This window comes from Rhinoderma darwinii, chromosome 4 (assembly GCF_050947455.1).
Source record: "Rhinoderma darwinii isolate aRhiDar2 chromosome 4, aRhiDar2.hap1, whole genome shotgun sequence".
NCBI lineage: Eukaryota > Metazoa > Chordata > Amphibia > Anura > Rhinodermatidae > Rhinoderma > Rhinoderma darwinii.
Genome location: NC_134690.1, coordinates 336,194,438 through 336,214,311, shown reverse-complemented (window position 1 = coordinate 336,214,311; position 19,874 = coordinate 336,194,438). Strand labels below are relative to the sequence as shown.

The 19,874-nt window shown below is 39.3% G+C and overlaps 1 protein-coding gene across 3 annotated transcripts in view; it reads left to right on the top strand.

Annotated features, from left to right (window-relative positions):
* PLEKHG1 (pleckstrin homology and RhoGEF domain containing G1) overlaps window positions 1-19,874 on the top strand; it is a 219,630-nt gene that overhangs the window by 66,545 nt on the left and 133,211 nt on the right. Inside the window, exons 1-2 of one of the 3 annotated variants that reach the window (XM_075862848.1) lie at window positions 8,038-8,114; window positions 15,945-16,259. The exons of 1 other annotated variant lie outside the window; for it this stretch is intronic. In XM_075862848.1, coding sequence (XP_075718963.1) covers window positions 16,238-16,259 — 22 coding nt within the window. In that variant the 5' untranslated portion in view covers window positions 8,038-8,114; window positions 15,945-16,237. Of the gene's footprint in view, window positions 1-8,037; window positions 8,115-15,944; window positions 16,260-19,874 lie in introns of those variants that run through there. One more of the 3 variants, XM_075862847.1, reaches the window with a different exon arrangement.

Sequence of the window (19,874 nt, the reverse complement as noted above, 5' to 3'; positions counted from 1 at the left end):
CCAACCATTCCCATTTTATTTAGGTGTATCCATATAAATGGCCCACCCTGTACATTGATCCAATAGTCCCTAACTCACAGACATAGCCAGACCATGTGAATCAGATTAGCCTCGTTTGCCTTCCACCTGGCACAGCAAGGGAGGGACGAGATCTATTTTTTTATTTTTATTTTTTAAAGATGGTGTATAGTGTAGCCTGTGAATTAACCCCTTCCCGCCGGATCACGTATATATACGTCATTAAAATCGGTGGCTTACCGCCTTTTCACGTAAATATACGTCATGGAGATGAAGCTGGCTCAGGAGCTGAGCCAGCGACATCACCACCGGGTGACAGCTGTATGTTACAGCTGGCACCCTAAGGTATCGGCCAGGACCGGAGCTAGCCTCCGATCCGACCGATTAACCCCTCACATGCTGCGTTCAATAGAGATCGCAGCATGTGAGGAGTTTATAGCCACCGGCACCCCAGCAACGTGATCGCTGGGTTGCCGGTGGCTGGAAAGGCGATCGGAGGGCTAATGCTTACCTCCCGATCAGCCTGTAACGGAATCCTCCTATGCCCCGTCGTCGGCGGGGCCCAGGAGGCTTCCGGTAACATCGGCAAGATGGCGCCGGCTCAGCTTCCGGCTCAGAAGCTGAGCCGGCGTCATCAGCAGTGGGTGTCCGCTGTATGTTACAGCGGACACCCTGATCTATCGCCAGGAACCGGAGCTAGCTCCGATTCCTGGCATTAACCCCTTCGATGCAGCGATCCATTGTGATCGCTGCATCCTAGAGGTTTGTAGAAAATCGGCAGCCTTGCCATGCGATGGCAAGGCTGGCGACTGCTACCATGGCAACAGGAGCCCTAACAATGGACTCCTGTCTGCCATTACGTAAGCTGATTAGGCCCCGCCCAGAGGCGGAGCCTAATCGGCTTGCTGTCAGTGAACAACTGACAGTTCCAATACATTGCACTACATAGGTAGTGCAATGTATTAGAACATCAAACAAATAGTTGGACATTCAAGTCCCCTAGTGGGACTAAAGAAAAGTGTAAAAAAAAGTGTAAAAAAAGTAAAAATAAAAGTTGGAAAACATACAATAAAAGTTTCAAATAATAACACAAAACACAATCGCCCTTTTTCCCTTATAAGTCATTTATTATTGAAAAAAATAATAAAGCCATACATATTTGGTATCGCAGCGATCGTAACGACCTGAACTATAAAAATATTATGTTATTTATTCCGCACAGTGAACGCCGTAAAAAAAAAACTCAAAAACACTGCCATAATTACTGTTTTTTTGGTCACTGTCTTCCAAAAATTGAAATAAAAAGTGATCAAAAAGTCGCATGTATCCAAAAATGGTACCGATAAAATCTATACCTCGTCTCGCAAAAAAAACAAGCCCTCACACAGCTCCATCGACGAAAAAATTTAAAAGTTATGGCTCTCACAACTTGGCGACAGAAAAAATACATTCTCTTTCCAAAAGTAATTTTATTGTGCAAAAAGTTATAAAAAAGTTCTATAAATTTGGTATCGCCGGAATCGTACTGACCCGCAGAATAAAGGTAACATGTAGTTTATAACGTACGGTGAACGGTGTATATAAAAAAAAAGTGGCACAAGCTGGGCATGACATTTGACACTGAATTGGCATATCTAGGGAAACTATTTAATTTGTACCTTCCGCAGCGCAATCATTTATGGAAAAGACACGTGGGGTGAAAATGCTCACTACACCTCTTAATAAATGCCTTGAGGGGTGCAGTTTCCAAAATGGGGTCACTTCTCAGGGGTTTCTTTTATTATTTCACATCAAAGCCTCTGCAATTGTGAACCAATACTTTATAAGTCGCCAAATTAGGCCTCAATTTTACATGGTACTCTTTCACTCCTGAGCCCTGTCGAATGTCCAGGCAAAAGATTAGGGCCACATGTAGGGTGATTCTAAAACAGGGAAACACCGCATAATAATTGAGAGCTGTCTTGTTATGGTGGCACAAGCCGGGCACCACATATTGGCGTATCTAAGGAAAAATTCCCATTTTCATTCTCCCACATCGTGTGCACACGAATTTCTGCAAAACACCTGTGGGGTTAACATGCTCACTACACCCCTAGGTGAATACCTTGAGGGTGTTGTTTCCAAAATGGCGTCACTTCTGGGGGGGATCCACTGTTTTGGTCCCACATGGACTTTGCAAATGCAACATAGCGACCAGAAACCAAATGCAGCAAAATCTGTACACCAAAAGCAAATGGCGCTCCTTCCCTTCTGAGCCCTGCCGTGTGCCCAAACAGCATTTTACGACCACATATGGGGTATTGCCGTACTCCAGAGAAGTTGCTTTACAAGCGTTGGGGTTCTTTTTTTCCTTTATTTGTTGAAAAAATTAAAAATTTGGAGCTAAAGCTACGTCTTATTGAAGAAAAAGGATTTTTGTTATTTTCACTGCCCAATTCTAATAAAATCTATGAAACACCTGTGGGGGCAAAATGCTCACTACACCCCTAGATGGATTCCTCAAGGGGTGTAGTTTTCTCAATGGAGTCACTTTTTTGGCGTTTTCACTGTTTTGGTACCTCAGGGGCTTTGCAAATGCGACATGGCCTCCGCAAACCATTCCTGCTAAATTTGAGCTCCAAAAGCCAAATGGCGCTCTTTCCCTTCTAAGCTCCGCCGTGTGTCCAAACATCCGTTTATAACCACATGTGGGGTATTGTTTTACTCGGGAGAAATTGCTTTACAAATATTGTGGTGCTTTTTCTCCTTTAGTCCTCGTGGAAATTAGAAAAAATTAGCTAAACCTACATAATCTTTGAAAGAATGACGATTTTTATTTTCACGGCCTACTTCCAATAATTTCTGCAAAAAACCTGCGGGGTCAAAATGCTCACTATACCCCTAGATAATTTCCTCAAGGGGTGTAGTTTCCAAAATGGGGTCACTTTTGGTGGATTTCCACTGTTTTGGCACCGAAGGAGCCCTTGAAACCTGACATGGAGCCTAAAATATTTTCTAATAAAAAGGAGGCCCAAAATCCACTGGGTGCTCCTTTGCTTCTGAGGCCGGTGCTTCAGTCCATTATCACACTAGGGCCACATGTGGGATATTTCTAAAAACTGCAGAATCTGGGCAATAAATATTGAGTTGCATTTCACTGGTAAAAACTTCTGTGTTACAAAAAAAATAGAATAAAAATGAATTTCTGCAAAAAAAAAATGAAATTTGAAAATTTCACCTCTACGTTGCTTTAATTCCTGTGAAACGTTTAAAGGGTTAAGAAACTTTCTAAATGCTGTTTTGAATACTTTGAGGGGTGAAGATTTTAAAATGGGGTGACTTTTTGGCGGTTTCTAATATATAAGGCCCTAAAAGCCGCTTCACAACTGAACTGGTCCCTGTAAAAATAGCCTTTTGAAATTTTCTTGAAAATGTGAGAAATTGCTGCTAAAGTTCTAAGCCTTGTAACGTCCTAGAAAAATAAAAGGATGTTCAAAAAACGATGCCAATCTAAAGTAGACATATGGGGGATGTTAATTAGCAACAATTTTGTGTGGTATAACTGCCTGTCTTACAAGCAGATACATTTACATTTAGAAAAATGCTAATTTTTGCAATTTTTCACCAAATTTTGGTGTTTTTCACTGGTAAATATTGAATTTATCGACCACATTTTTCCACTATCATAAAGTCCAATGTGTCACGAGAAAACAATCTCAGAATCGCTTGGATAGGTAAAAGCGTTCCGGAGTTATTACCACATAAAGTGAAATATGTCAGATTTGAAAAAATGGGTCTGGTCCTGAAGGCCAAAATGAGCTTGGTCCTGAAGGGGTTAACATAAATTGTATCATTTTGTAAATAAAATAAGCATTTTTTCATAGTTTGTCCGAAATTTTCCAAAATCTTATTCTCAATGTTTCCTATGTAGCATTAGAGAAATTGTTTTCCTCCTCCTGGAGGTGAACTAACTTGCATACATTTTTTCCCAGGGAACATTGCCTGACTCCTTACTAGCTATGTCTCTTTAATGAGATACAGCAATCCCTCAGCACTAGACTTAAAGGGGTTGTCCAGGAAAAAAAAAATTCTAAAAAGTGTCCCCCAGCCTTGGTTTGCCTTCCCTAATACCCCCTATTAAACTTCTAACCAGTTTCTGTTTGATTTCCATCGTCACTGCTGCTCTTGTTGTTTGTTTACATCCCTTGCTGTTTGTTTACATCCCTTACGGTCTGTTTCCTGTCTTGTAACCCACCTTACCCATGATCCCCTGTAATGTAGATGTTACCTGCAGTCCTATGTAACACCACATATAACAGTGATAACTCTCTGAGTACAGATAATGTAGTAGATGTAAGAGACAAACACATGCAGAGACACAGACAGACAGAGAACACACACACACACACACACACACACACACACACACTGTAACATATACACATACAAAGACAGAGACACACACTGTATACACACTACACACACATAAACACACAGACACTCACCATGTCTCCTTGCTGACAGGTCAGGACGGGCTGTGGGAGGAGCTTCCTCTCTGCTTCTCGGCACAGCAGAGCACAGAGTAGAGGCAGAGCAGGAAGGCTGCAGCACGGGAGTGGACCTGTCCCCTGACCTGAGTCATCTGACCTCATGTCACTGACGTGAGGTCAAGTGACAGGTAAGGTGACCGGACTGGTCCACTCCCTGGCCATCACAGACCCCAGTCAGAACGCCATAATTTCCTGGCTCTTCCTAAAGCTGCTGCAGGTGTCCGACATGCCTGTCAGCAGCGATCAGCTGCTCTTCGGCGCCCCCCCCTTCCCTACCACCTAGGCTTTGGCAGCGCATGATCTAAAAGTGCCGAAGCTGCCACTGTACCTCGTAGACTGGGCTAGTCCTACGCAGGTGCCGTCCTTTTTCACTGTGAACACGCATAGGCGCGCTCACAGTGAAAAGCTACATAGGCTGGGCGGGCAGTAATCAACCAGCACACGCCGAAACGACACGTCACCTGTGACGTGTCGTATCCCATCCGAGGTCTCTCTGGGGCGAGACCATGTGATCGGGATACGACACGACAGTGGAGGAGCCTGAAAAAGTGACGTCAGAAGTCATGTGATCCGAAGAAAAGAACAGCCAGAGCGAAGAACAGAAGCAAGATTGCACGGGTAAGTATATTATTCAACTGTAAATATGTGCAATGTGTGTTTAAATTTACTGAAAAAATAAATCTCGGACAACCCCTTTAAATGTCACCATACATAATGCACAATCATTAATATGTTTATATAACACCCCTGTGCCTCCTCTGCTCAAAGTGTTGGACCTCTAAAGATCCAAAATAGAGAAGAAATTAACTTTAAGATTCTTAATTTGCTCAATAACACAGATTTCAGGGGAGCTCCATTTGGGCTATAAAAATATGTTTTTGAGAATAAGTTTATGGCAAAGTTCCTTAAAGGGGTTTTCCAGTTTATAAAACCTATTTTCATATACCATATTAGAGAAATTTAAGTTAATGGGGGAGGTCCCCTATTGAGGAGCCTCATCACTTGGCCAGAGCGTCTCTTGGGAAGACATGTTATGTGCTGCATTACACCGACAACCCAGTCTTTTGAATGGACACTATCTAGTACCTAATTTCCCCTGTGGTGATGCTGCAAGAAAATTAAACACTTGCCAGGTTTCCCTATAGATAACAGCTGATTTTTAGGGCTTTTAGCAGGTGGATACTTTGTGATCAGCTTATTGTCAAGGCACCCTGCTAATAAGTAGATGATCCCATTTATATGCAAAAAAAAATAATTCAAAATTAAAAACCACTTGTTACCTCTCCTGAAAACCCAGCACTGAAACGCAGCAAAAAAATGTTTAAGAAAACTTTAGATCCTTTTTTTTTGCCCAAAAAAAAAACGCTGCAATAAAACTGTGTGTAAAGGAAGCCTTATAGTCTGAAATATGTATTTCTTATGCTACACAATAGAGGGTTAATATTTCATGGCTTTATCGAGAAAGAGATATATTAAGTTTCTTACACACAACCAAGGAGAAATATTTACATAGCAATAATTTCATGAACATAAAACTGTGCTGAGAAAATCCAGGATGACAGCTGCAGAAAATGTGGAAAAGGAAATTAACTTGATGCATGACATTTGGTTGTTGATGAGCTTTGCACTTCATTCAGTTCCAGCTACGCAGAAAAAAATAGACTGTTTTTATATTGTGTAATAACAAAAAAAATTTGGTTGTACACTACAATTTATCAGAACATTTTAACCAGTTTTTTTTTAAGCCATACATGATCACATATCAGAAAAAAGGTGTATTGAGCAGCACCAAAGCCACAGCTCCGGAGTGGCTTTACATTGTTTATTGAACAATCCTCAATCCAACCACTTAGACCAACCCAATCCTTGATACAACAGCACTCGCATCCGGAAAAAAATCCAAATGTAATTTATTGTCCAAACATCTTTACACAACGACGATCCGGTCGGTAAGTGCTGTTGGCTGAAACGTCGTTGTGTAAAGATGTTTGGAAAATGTATGAAATTTGCATTTATATGGATGTGAGTGCTGGGTTATCCTATGGAACATGGCGCCATTTTTGTTTGCTGTTGGATTCCATATGTATCAGAGAGAGAATAACCTCTGTTTTCCTGAAATCTGAGCCACAAGGAAGTACAGCCTTGTACATAAACCATAATTCATATGTATCATTATTATAATTTCTTCTCATATAGCACCACTTTCACAAATTAAAATAGGATTTATATTTACGTCAGGTTTACACACTTAAAGGCACAGGCCCATTTTAATAAATCCACGTGGATATGACCACTGATGCAATAGATATATTTAATTTTTAATCCATTGTAAAAAATAAAAAAAGTAACTACTAAAATTCACTTTTCCTGATCATAGATCTGTGCTGGATAATTTTTATTTTCTTTAATGGGAAATTAATATAAAAGATGAATCCAAAACATGCATCAGTTGATCAATTCATTATCCACTGAACAAATAAATTGTTCCATGAAAGATACTGTTTTACTGGACCAAATAACACATGACACATTTTTCATTTTGCTAAAAAAAATAAAATCGGAGTCAACTAACCAAATTTATGCCAAAAGAACCATTTAGAATCCATTGAAAAGAAATATAATCTTTCAATAGATGTCTTAGGCTCTTCACACTTCCATTAGTTGTTTCCGCCATGGATTCCGTTATTGACGACAAAAACAGTGCAGACTGCAGCGCTATTCTTGCAGCTACAACTACCAGAACCCCAACGAAACCTGACAGACCCCATTATAAGTCAATGACATCATGGATCTAGTGTGAACAGAGCCTTACATTCCCTTATTTTTCCAAAAGTATGTGTTATATAGCATCCTCCTCTCTTTTTGAGCAACTATAATGAACAATAGGGGTATGTTCCCATGGAGCACATTTGTTTGACTGTCCCCTACATCTAAATATGGTTTGTAAAAATCCATGCACATGCTTTAGAATCCACCCCATTCAAATGTATGGAATGCACTTCTAGTTGCATTCATTTTCTACAACAAATCTTCCGCGTGTGAATATACCCTAATAGATGTTGGCATTAAGTCTAATGGACGGCTTATCCAGATGGTAATTGTCAGTTCATCCAAACTGTCAAAATTAAGAGTACACACAATAGACATTGCTGAGCCGGAAAAGGCAATCAAAAAAGCACAACAATAACCAGAAGCAAGTATATCGTTTTTTGTGAAGAGTTGAAAGCATGACTGTTTTCATGGATGTGTGACCCAGTACCAATTTAGTGCAATTACTGTGCAGTTCTCTTTTTTTTTTTCCTGATGGCCATACCTATACACATCTTAAATGACCAGGACGGATCTTTTCAGTTTGTAAAGATGCAAGACAAAAAGAGAAAAATTAATGGAAACCTATCCTGAAACATTAGCCTTAGCCCTGTGTAAAGGTGTCCTTTGACTGGAATGTCTTGGCTCCGTGTGAGAATCCTTTCCATTCTTTGTGTCCTGCAGGTATTGCCAACCAGGTCTCAGCAGAGATGCCAGATAAAACACCAGAGGGTACAGAAACCACATCGCAGAATGAAGGTGCGTATTATGTTGCTGATGGAGAGAAGCCTTTCTGTTTCCCAGTTGTACTGCAATACAATATAGCCGTGCATAGTTTCTGGAAGGAATTCTAAACTCTGTATTACACAGCTCCAGTATTTTTTAATTATGTGTTTTTTTTCAAAATGTTATCTCCGTGTCATTTTCCACTAAATCATAATTTAAGTATAATGAATGTTTTTTTGTGTTTTTTTTTTTTGCTTTTATATTTAATATATATTTTCAACGTATTTACATTTTCACAAAAACTTCTCATAAAGTGCTTACTTAGCAAAAGCTGAGATTTCCCTGGCACATGACTACCGACACGTGCCTCCATGATCCACCTGGACACTCAATAAGTATTATAATAAATACTGTAACTACTGTAACCAGTCCATAGGCCTGAGCGGATCAGGTTAACACTGCTGTGAGTCATTAGAAAATAGGGAGAATGTATCGAGGGACTTTACAGCATGGTAGAACTGCCCATCTCAGGACTTACACATTTAGGCCTCATGCACACAAGAGTATAATGGCTCCTTACAATCTTCGAGTTGGATTGAGTCATAAGTGTATAGGGCCCTACTGTACCTTCATATGCCTCTGATTTCATAAGGAATAATCATGGAATGCTCCATCGTGGCATGCTCCACCATGGCATGCTCCATCGGTATTCTCCCTTAGAAGCATTGCTTCTAGGGGAGAATATTTACATAATAGGCTACTGCATGGAGGCACCATATAGCGGTATTCAGAGTGCCTATGGAGTGCTGTTTGCATGAAGCCTAACGCTGGGGCTATATGGAGACTTTTTGTAGCACACCCTTTTCAGTTTTAACTTGAGCTACAACTATAGTCCAGATGAATACTTTGAGTTGCACGTTAAAAAGTCATGCTACAAAATGTCATTATATAGCCACAGCCTAAAGAGCTAGTCTGATTGAACGCTCCAAATTACAACCATTGATTTTAATGGAAAGGTGACCATGCATGCATGTTTGTTTCTCCACCAAAGTCTACTCACAAAAGTGTTCCTTTTTTATTAGGATATCTCCTTATCCAGTCAGTCAATGTCAATATGCACACAGCGGAGCCATGCACACAGAGGCTGTACGAAGGCACATGGAGTCTCTACAGCTCCATACTATGGAGCTGTAAGCACTTTGTGTGCCACCCTATGGCACCTCCATGCAACTCCGTATTATGGACATATTCTTCCCTAGAAGCAATTCTCCAATGGATCATGCCAATGTTTTTTCTGTTGAATTCTGTATAAAGGTGCAATAGGACCCACAAACTTCTATTTAGCAGTCTCACAGAACTACAATAAGTCTGTGTACATGAGCCCGTATTGAATTACATTGGTTACTGGATTATATTTTTCTTTTCCCCCTTTACAGCATCTGTTCTGTATGTCTTTATAGCCTGTAGATTTCATGAATATATTTAGTCTTGTAAACATGATAAGCCTCTGGCCATACATTCTGCCAGTTCGGTCTCTTTTATTTCCCAGCATGGAACCAATGTCACTTAAGATTGATTTTCACCTAGTCCTACATCCATTGCGCAATCACTGTGCTGGAGATCGTACAGCTCTACCTTTTTAACTCCTTCACTTCCACTTTGTCATTCATAGGCCCAAACATATAATTTTTTCCTGTAGTCATTTGAAGTACAACCTTATCCCTTTGCAAAAGTGTAGATGTCTGTCTGTCGAACACCTCGCTTATAGGTTTTATTTGCTCTTGAACAGGAACAAGTATACATTAGCAAATTAAATTACTAAACTGACATTCAATGTATCTTTAAATAATTTAAAAAAGGACAACATAAGGTTCCTTTTATTTCAAGGTATAAGTTGATTATCCACCTAAATGTATTTTTAGAGAAATATAGTTAATACTGAAATAAGACATTTCAGAGAAAGGAACAGTTGAAGCATAGGCATAGTTTAGGGAAAATTGCAGGTCCTGTGCCACAGGTAATGGGTGCTAGGGGATGTGCCAACAATCCTCTCTGCCTTGGCCAGAGTGTTTACACACAGAAGCTAGTGTAGTAATCTGAATCTTAGCCCCAGGTAAAGGAAAAGCCTGCCTACAAATTTAATTCTCTTCAAGGTCTCTTGCTATTTCTGTGCCCTCAGTTCAAGGACTGCCATAAGCTAAAGATGCCACTGAGCTGAGAGTGGAAACAGGGAAAGTCATCTTGGCAGTACTCAAGTCATGAAATTCTCCATCTCAAGCTAACAGATTACTTAAAGTTATCTAAAAATAAATTAAAAAAGAAAACCTTTTTAAACACACAAGACCTCATGGGTATCAACACTCAAACTACATTATTTAGTTCTCTTAAGAAGTTGGGCAATGCATCCAGGGGAGTACATAGACAACAGAAGACACCATAGCAAAGATTAGTATGGGACCCCTTCTTGGTGCCAGTTTATGCCAACTCCTATCTATCCTGAGACTGGAGGACCCAGTGCTTGTTGGAGCTCCCATGTCCCCTGCATCCCCTGTAGGAGAGAAGGGTAGCATGATCATCAGACTGGTACCTCTCTTCCTTATTTGCTAGAATTGAACAGGTTGAGACCAACCGTAGGAAACTGGAATGGTTCTAACATGAGAGCCTCCCTCTCCAAGGGGTCTATATAGCAGCTGCAGTAGTTGCTTCTATGGTTTGCATGCTCCTGTGCATTACAAAATTATTCAACATCCTAAAATAAACAAATAGCTTGTACAAAGATTTTGCCAGACAGTTTTCATTGCAAACCAGTATGTAAGTAAGTACATTTTCAAACTCACAATTGATTATTTCTCTGCAGATTTTTTGATTAAAATTAATATTTAAGATTAAAATTAAAAACTGATAAATGTAGGTGGGCTCAATGTACCACAGTCCCAGATTGGATTATGAGACTGGTCATGATCTAAAATAGAAACAATTACGGGCGCATATTATTACAACTTGGGTATGGCCCAATAAAATAACTATGGTCAATGGGAATGGAAAGCTCTGTTTTTTATTCTGAACTGTTCTGTCCAATGCTTTTTTGTAGACCACATACCACCAGATTTCATATAATGTAATATCACAGTTTTAAACTCTCCAAAGCTCATGCTGAGCTATTCTGTACAAATGTTTGCTCTGATCTTCAAATAACTATTGAAAGTTTCAAAATGTTATTCTCAAACTCCAGTAGAGAGTTGACTTCCACAAGCCATTGTTCAGCTACAATTGCAGCCTCTTTGCACTCCTAAAATCAAATCTAATGGGTGTTGTAAAAACGAAACAAATCGGCGCTAGCTCTATTTATCTTGTATCAGTTCTAAAAAGTCATCTAAAGTAAAGTAGTTCCTATTCTTTGTATTGCTTATATGAAGACCACGGAGATGGAGTTTGTCAATGGATAGGAGACATAAAAAATAATAATTTGCATATCAATTAAAACTAACCATACTCCCTGGGTCCCCCATAAACTTGGCCAGGCATGCGTGTTTATTTTAATACCCATACTTAATTATTTTTTCCCCTACATTACTTTGTGGGACCATCCCTATACAATCTTTGGCTTCAGCGGCTGCTTACAGTATGTCTCCTTCAGTGGCCATTGCAGGAGAATGAAGTATTACAGGACAGCCATTCAGATATAATACATGAACAGCCAAGTACGCTAGAGCGGGAGCCTCTGCTAGTCTAGGGGCTGATAGGGCATATGGACTGTGATTATTCTGATTAGTTAAGGTCTTAAGCCATTTGTAGATCTAAATTTTGCAAAATTTGAAATCAGAAAAGTTGACAACGGTTGTACTGCCATATCTACTTCTCATGCACTCATTTCTGCCTGCATAGTAATAAACTTATTAAGATATTTGACACATATTTGCAGCGTTCATTACATGTTTGATGCATCTCATTATGGTCCCTATTATCAAATTCTAGGTCTAGGTCAATTTTATAGTTGACTAGTTATTCTAAAAAGGACTATTAAACATGTCTACTATATAGTATCATAATTAGAAATGATAAGGTCTGACAGTGAAAGATACCATGATATTATAAATTACTAAAGATTCATAAACAATAGACATTAAAGGAGTTGTCTCCTGGGAGAAATAAGAAGAGAGATTAAACCGTTGTAATATAAGGGAGTAGCAGGATAATTAAAGTCATGCTCTACCGTTCATTAACATAGTCATCGAATGCAATATTTAGTACATTACATTAATTTACATATTTCTTTTTTTTTTTTAGTTTGTGCGTACAAAGAAATGTTTTTGCTACCTGGAAACCATCAACCATTTAGTACATAATGTTTACTCATTGGTCCATTGATAGTTTTATACACCCAGCACCCTACACTGGCACATTGTTGCCCAGCGCAGATATTATGTATTTTAAATATTAATCTGAGTATTCAGATGTTCATGTTTTACTTAGTTTAACTATCTTAGGTATACATACAAGTCATAATTAAAATAAAATAAAGCCATAACAAGATCTGTCAACAGCTGTTACCTCAGCGAATGATGGTTTCCATCTGAGGATGAACCAGAAAATAAGGGAAAAATAAATATTACAAATAGACTTGTTTTGTAGACTGTAGTCAAAGGAGGAGAATCACTTTATAACACCTACTTGGCTTGTGACATAAAACCAAAATAGTTGCACAACTACGTACTTACTAGTACTTACATACTAACTTCATATGACTACTTAAAATATTTTAAGATGTAGAAAAGCAGCGTCCATGTGTAGAAATTACAATATACTGACAGCTCAATTTACAGCTGCTGTTAATTTTATGGTTTGTTTATTTTTTAAGTCATGGCAACCATCACATATATCATTGTGACTAAGCAAGTGTGGCAGTCAAACATAAAGTAGACAGAACAAGTGATTTATATTAAATAACATAAAACTTCTAAAGACATAAGCTTCAAACGCGGTTTTTGCCACAAGTTTTGCAAAATGGTGCAGTTTTCTGCAATTTTACAAAAAATTGCAGATAAAAACGCATTTTGACCGCGACGTGTGAAAACAGCCTAAGGTACTTTATTATTTCAACAGTAATCAGCATATGATTATAATTGATTAAATAGGTAGCACATTTCCATAATTAATCATTACCAGAAATGTATATACTGTCGAAACCGGGGGTTAAGGAAATGGCCTGCCGTACCGACTCTGTTAGACTCCGTATATATGGAGATGTTCTCCCCTAGAAGCAATGCTTCCAAAGTAGAATACCTCCGTACATATAGCATCCAAAAGGGCATGCAGCAATTCTTTTTTCATATTCTGTATAAAATCAGGCACACAGAGGTACAGTAGGAGCTTCAAGAGCCTCTATTCATAATATGTATATTGTATATCGTAATACGGCTGTTGCATGAGTCCTAACATCAGTGACATTTTAAAGATGCATGTTTGTAACTGGCCTGGATTCTGCTGACGACATGGAAGCGGCATTGAATTTTTATCCCTCGCAACCCTGCAGGATTTTAAGCGAATCTCTCCTGTTAAAAAGGGAATTATTATTGCCAAAGAAGCCATATATTATAAATTTTTACCAATATTGTCACTCTCAACTGTACACACAGACATGGGTTCCCATAGCTCCCCTTCAGTTATATCATGCCCCACGACTCTATGCCCAAACATTTTCTGGTTCTGAAACAGAGGCAGAAGAGAGAGAAAATTGAGCAAAAGGTCATTCATCACCACATTCTCCTTGACCAATGGCCCTATGGGAACACCATGGCTGCCTCTATGTTCCATCGGAATAGGGTTGAATCAGAAAAGGGTTCCTTGGGCTCACCAGAGGAAATTATTCTGTGGACCCGCCTTCCATCTGTACAGAAAACGCGCATATTTAATTGCATCATAAACGTTATTATCATAGCACACAATGCTGTAACTTTGGGGCCTATTATTGCGTCAGAGCTTGGACCCACCGGAGGATCATGTGGTACTCTGGTGAACCAGTCCGACCTTGTATTGTTCTGTAATAGACATCTATCAGTGTAACTCATCTGGGTCTCTGATTCATCTTTTCCTCCTGATTATTCCTTTTTTTCTTAAAATCAGCTCTTCCCTGATCAACAGTACCTCCTATAACTTTGCAACATATCTTTTTCACATTTTTAAAGCCTATGTGTACTTTTGCAACCATCTTATTTATCCAACACATTAAAAAATAAAGAAGTAGGCAACTTTGAAAATATTCTACTTTTTTTGTGTACACAGCTCCTCTACAGACTAATCTGTCTACACGGTTACAGGCTACAAATACATCCTCTGTGTAGTCTGATCAGGCATGAATCAGTTACTTCACTCCTTCTAGTTCCCATAGCCTTTAAAGTACATAATACATTAGTGCAATACAAAGTTTAATAAACCTAGTACTATATAAATGTGATATTGCATGTGAATCAAATTGACTTTTTCAGCTAAGCGTGTTTTCGTGGTTTGTTGTGAAGTACTCTGCTTTCTTTTGAAGGGCTTTTCAGTAGCACTTTCCCACACTGGCCCTAGCTTTCAGCACATATACTTAAATATACATATGCAAAGGTAAGGGTTTAGAAATGCTAAATAGTTTAACACATATTCCAGAAAGGAAAAAGAACAATTAGAGTCAAGTGGGGAAATTCCACCTCGGAGTGAACAATCCTTTAAAAGAACTCGAGAAGCGGAATAGTATAGGAAAGGCTTATTCATTTATAATCTGGGTGGAGTGACATTTATTGTTGATGGGAAAGTCTTCACAGTGACCATGTGCTTACTAATAAGTCTGACATTGGAATTACAAAAGTGCTTATTAAAAAGTAAAAAATATGCTATATTCTGGTAACAATGATATTGTAAAATGCCATGTCACAATTGTTGATTTTGCTTATTATTAAATCACATGTAAATCAATATTATGTTATTCTAAATGGCATATGGAAAAGACTTAAAAATGCTTTTGCCTGGAATCAATCAACTATCTAAATAAGGAAAGTGTTTTCAGTTATGCAAATGATAAATAAAATAAAAACAATTGACATGTAGTTTAACTGGACCAAATTTCTCTAAATGCTATATAATTGTAATGCAGAATTTGTATTAAAATGTAAAGGGCATGTACACATCACATATAGCTATAGGGGTTGGAGCTCCGCTTTTCTGATAAAGAGCACCAAATCACCTGTATCCCTTTGAACAGCCATACAGTTAAATAGGTTATCCGGTGACATAAGTTGGCCATCAATATCTGATTGGTGGCGGTTGACCCTCGGCACCCCCACCATTCAGCTGTTTGAAGGGACTGTGGCGCATTGGCGAGCGTTGCTTCCCCTTTATCGTTTACACTGCTCCATACTGCACAACCCGACACATTCATAGCGGCGGAGCACAGTATCACATCTTCCTCCCATTCGCTTGAATGCCATCTATTTTCTGTCCCCGGACAACTCCTTTAAATTAAAATATACTGGCTGTCGACAGCTACCACTAGGGGCAGCTTATTGTATACAGATGTATTATTTATTTCAATATATAAATCCGTAAATCCGTATACAGTAAGCTCCCCCTAGTGGTGACTTTAGTTAGAAAGAATTGTACCAGTAAAGCTCCAAATTCTATAAAGATAAATTATTAACCCCTTCCCATCATGCGTTGTAATAGTATGCTGCGGTAAGTGGGTCATTCACGCAAACCGTCATACCACTACAGGGCAGTGATAGTGCAGGCACAGGAGCTGAGCCCGCGCCATCACTTGCGGGTGTCAGCTGTGTTAGGTTTTGTTCACATCTGTGTTATTATTTCCATTTTTCTATTCTGTTATAGGAGCAGAAAAACAAAAATAACAAGCTCCAGAGCCATCATATGACGGACATCAACGGGGCCCAACAGAACCAAATGCCTTTAATGGGTTTCATCCGGTTTCTGTCAAGGTTATCCTCATTTTCATGGATAAAATAGCACTGTGCTATTTTGTCCGGGATTTTTGGCAGAACCTGCAACAGAGATTTTTTGGCGGAGCCTCCAACGCAGATGTGAACACGGCCTTATACAGTCGACACCCCACTGTAACGGCCGGCTTCAGAGATAACTCCAATACTGTCCGTTTAACCCCTTAGATGCCGTGGTCAATAGCGGCAGGTAAGTGGTTTTACTCTGTAAGCACATTGGCATACTTGCGATGCGATTAACAACAAAAAAATTATAATAAGCTAAATAAAGTTTACAGAAAAGTGAAATAAAAAAATAGAAATTTCCCTTAAAAAATGCTTTATTATGGAAAAAAACTAAAACAAACTATACATACTGTAATTGGTATGATACGAAAACATAATTTAACCTGCAATATTTTAGGCTGGTTTACACGGGAAAATTTCAGCCAACAACGAGCGCTGATCGCTGATAATAGTAGGTCTATCATCATGCATTCCAATTCCCTTTACATGATGTAAACTGTATCAGGACAAATGATCGTTTATACTATAATTTGCTTCCAAGACATTACATATTGTCGGCAGATCATCTCCCTGCTTACACAGGGCGATCTGCTGCTGACAATGATGATTTTTAGGGCTGCATAAAAAACGTGATCAGCTGACGAACGAGTATTTGCACGTTTATCGGCTGATTGCTGACAAGTTTACACATGGCAATGATCGGGAACAAGCATTCGCACAAACGCTCATGTGTAAATGGCCTTTACGCTGTAAAAAATAAAACTATAAATCAATAGCAGAACTGATGTTTTTTGGGTTGCCTTGCCTCCCAAAAAGAGCAATAGAAAGTCATCAAAAAGTTGCATTCACCCCAAAAAGATGAACCAATAAAACTACAACTCGTCCTTCAAAAAATAAGCCCTTTTCCAGTTCCATCGATGGTAAAACAAAAGTTATGGCTCTCAAAATATGGTGACACAAATACAAATTATTATTTATTTATTTTAAAGTGTTTTTAGTGTACATAAATTTGCTTTTGCCATAAACGTAATGACGCGCAGAATAAACTTAACATCTTAGTTATACCACACAGTGAAAGCTGTAAAAACAAATCGCAAAAAAAATAATGGCGGAATTGCTGTTTTTTTTTCCATTACGCCCCCGAAAATATTTTATTAAATTGTGCTATTAAGAAATACAACTCATCAAACTAAACTAGTCCGCGTCCTTAAGGGGTAATATTAATCAGAACAGAATTTTAGGCCTTTTTAGATAAAAAAGAAATAATGGCCTTTGATGATGGACATTTACTTAAACTTGGCCATAGATTTTTTTATGGTGTCGACCTGATAAATATTTTCCAAAATTATTTCAAAACAGTGGTCAGATTCTAGATGAAAGGTTCAGTTTTTGTTAAAATTTGTTCTTGATCAGGTTTTCATTTGTTTTCTACCAATAGTGCCTCATGCACACGACACGTGTGTGCCGGCCGGGTCCCGATAGTGATCCGTGTGAAGATACGAAACGTTCTATCTTTCCACACATCGGAAATTCACCCGCTAAAGTGAATGGGTTTGTGAAAATTATCATGTGCCACTTGGATGCCGTGAAAAACGGCCCGAGTGGCACTCGGTCGTGTGCAATGGGCATTAGGAAGTAGAATTGGAGGATAGTGACAATTCCTTAATTGATTGTATTGGTTTGGGTGCAGATTTAGACCATGAGTGCTATTAGTAAGTAATTTTGTAAAGTCACATGTACACCCTCAAAATATCAAATCAAAATACTCCTGATTCCTAAAAAGTGTTTGAATTTAGATGATTAAAGAAACCATTGTCCTATAAGTACCGGCAAAGTAAATACTTTAAATCTGGTCTTTTGAGGGCACTGACGGAATGGCTGAGAAACTTTCTTCTTTATGTAATAAGGAACGATTTAAAGCACTCAAAAAGGGTGTGGTATATACTGCACAAAGAATAGCATGTTTTGCTAAAACTGCTTTATTAAACCACATAGAAGATTACTTAAATTAACAAATTTAATACTAATAGTCCTTCATTGTTATCCTGCATAAATGTAAAATATACAGACTTAGAAATATTTTTTAACAAACTACACCAAGGGCTTAGACTATGTGCATATCACGTTTTTTTGGCCTAAGCTTAACGGATATACCAGGAAAAGCTCCCCATGTATGTAACCTAGACTGTGATGGATGCCTAACACTATAATGGTATACGTTAAATGGATATGTCATGAACACTCATGACCATCCATCACAGGAATCCATCACCCATACACTATTATGGTATCCATTTAACGTATACATCATGAAAAGCTATTGAAAAGTCCATGGCGTATACGTTAAATGGATACATGCTGCATATGCCCTAGTGGGACATATGTCACCCATAGTTACCCGTGTTTAAAAAAAAACATAAAAACACTTTCTAAAATGTACAGTTTTCACACTGGCCACTAGAGCAAACACAACAGGCTTCCTGTTTTCTGCAGCTCACTTGTCAGGTTTGCTGTATGGACTGAGACTGTCATCCAGGGTTGCCAACCTCCACTTCAGAAATTTCTAGGCAACTGAGCTAAAAATCACGGACAGACCAAAATTTTTACGGACACATTACAAAATCATTGCATGTGCACTGTGCTAGGAGTGACTCACCAATCACAGCTCTGCTTGTAGCTTTCCCGTGCTAACTTAGGAGTCGTTCACTTTCCCTTTTTTTATCCATCTAGCCCAGACCACTGTGACGACTTATTCCAGCCACGACTCGTCTCTGCAGAAATTGGCACACATATGTTAGTTTCTCGCTTTTCCCGCACCCTCCCCACCTATACCCCTTCCTCTAAACAAACTCATAATCCACAGTGTTCCAGATGGTAATAATGATCTCTCAGCGCTCGACACAATAAAAGTGCCCCCTCAGTAACTTTGTCCCCTTTGTGCCTCCACAGCAGTAATGCCCCCTTTGTGCCCCCCTGTAGATAGCGTCACACACAGCTTCCCTTCTAGATTGCGCCACACAGCCCCCCTTGTAAATAGCACCACACAGCACCCCCTTGTAAAAAGCACCTTGTAATGCTGACAGTGCTTTTTTCTGCCGGACAGAAAAAAGCAAACACATTATTTCTCTTCTTCAAATTTACATCTAATTACTGAAACCAAAATTACATATAGGAGAAATTCCCTTCAAGCTGCTGTAAAATCATTGGCCCTAATCATAAACATCGACATTGTCATGATCTAGTGGTATGTGGACCCACTAGGCCGCTCCACCGTAGCGGAGGAGGCAGCTGGCTAAGTAACAGTCAATGCACAAGTTTAGCATGGATGGTAGTGTATGTGGCAGGTTGCGCCAGACGTGGCGGATGACAGAAGTTGCAACAGGTTGCGCCAGACGTGGTGGTTGACAGCTGGTGCAGCTGGCTGCGCCAGACATGGCGGATTACAGCAGGAGCAGCAGGTTGTGCCAGACGTGGCAGACGACAGCAGGAGCAGCAGGACACGACTCCAATCACTAAACAGGCTCAGGAACAATAACACAGCACAGGATAAAGGATACAGGTAGCAGGGCACGGGAACACTGGGAACAGGGTTACACTAAGGGACCATTTGCAAGACTAACATGGGAATTACAAACAATGCTCAGGCAAGGAGTGAAGGGGCAGGACCCTTTTTATGGTTCAAGGTGATCTGAGCATAATTAATTAATTATTTACATATGCGGCGCTGGCCCTTTAAGTAAGGTCGAGAACCAGCGCGCGCATGCCCTCTACTGAACACTATGGGACAGAGCGGACGCAT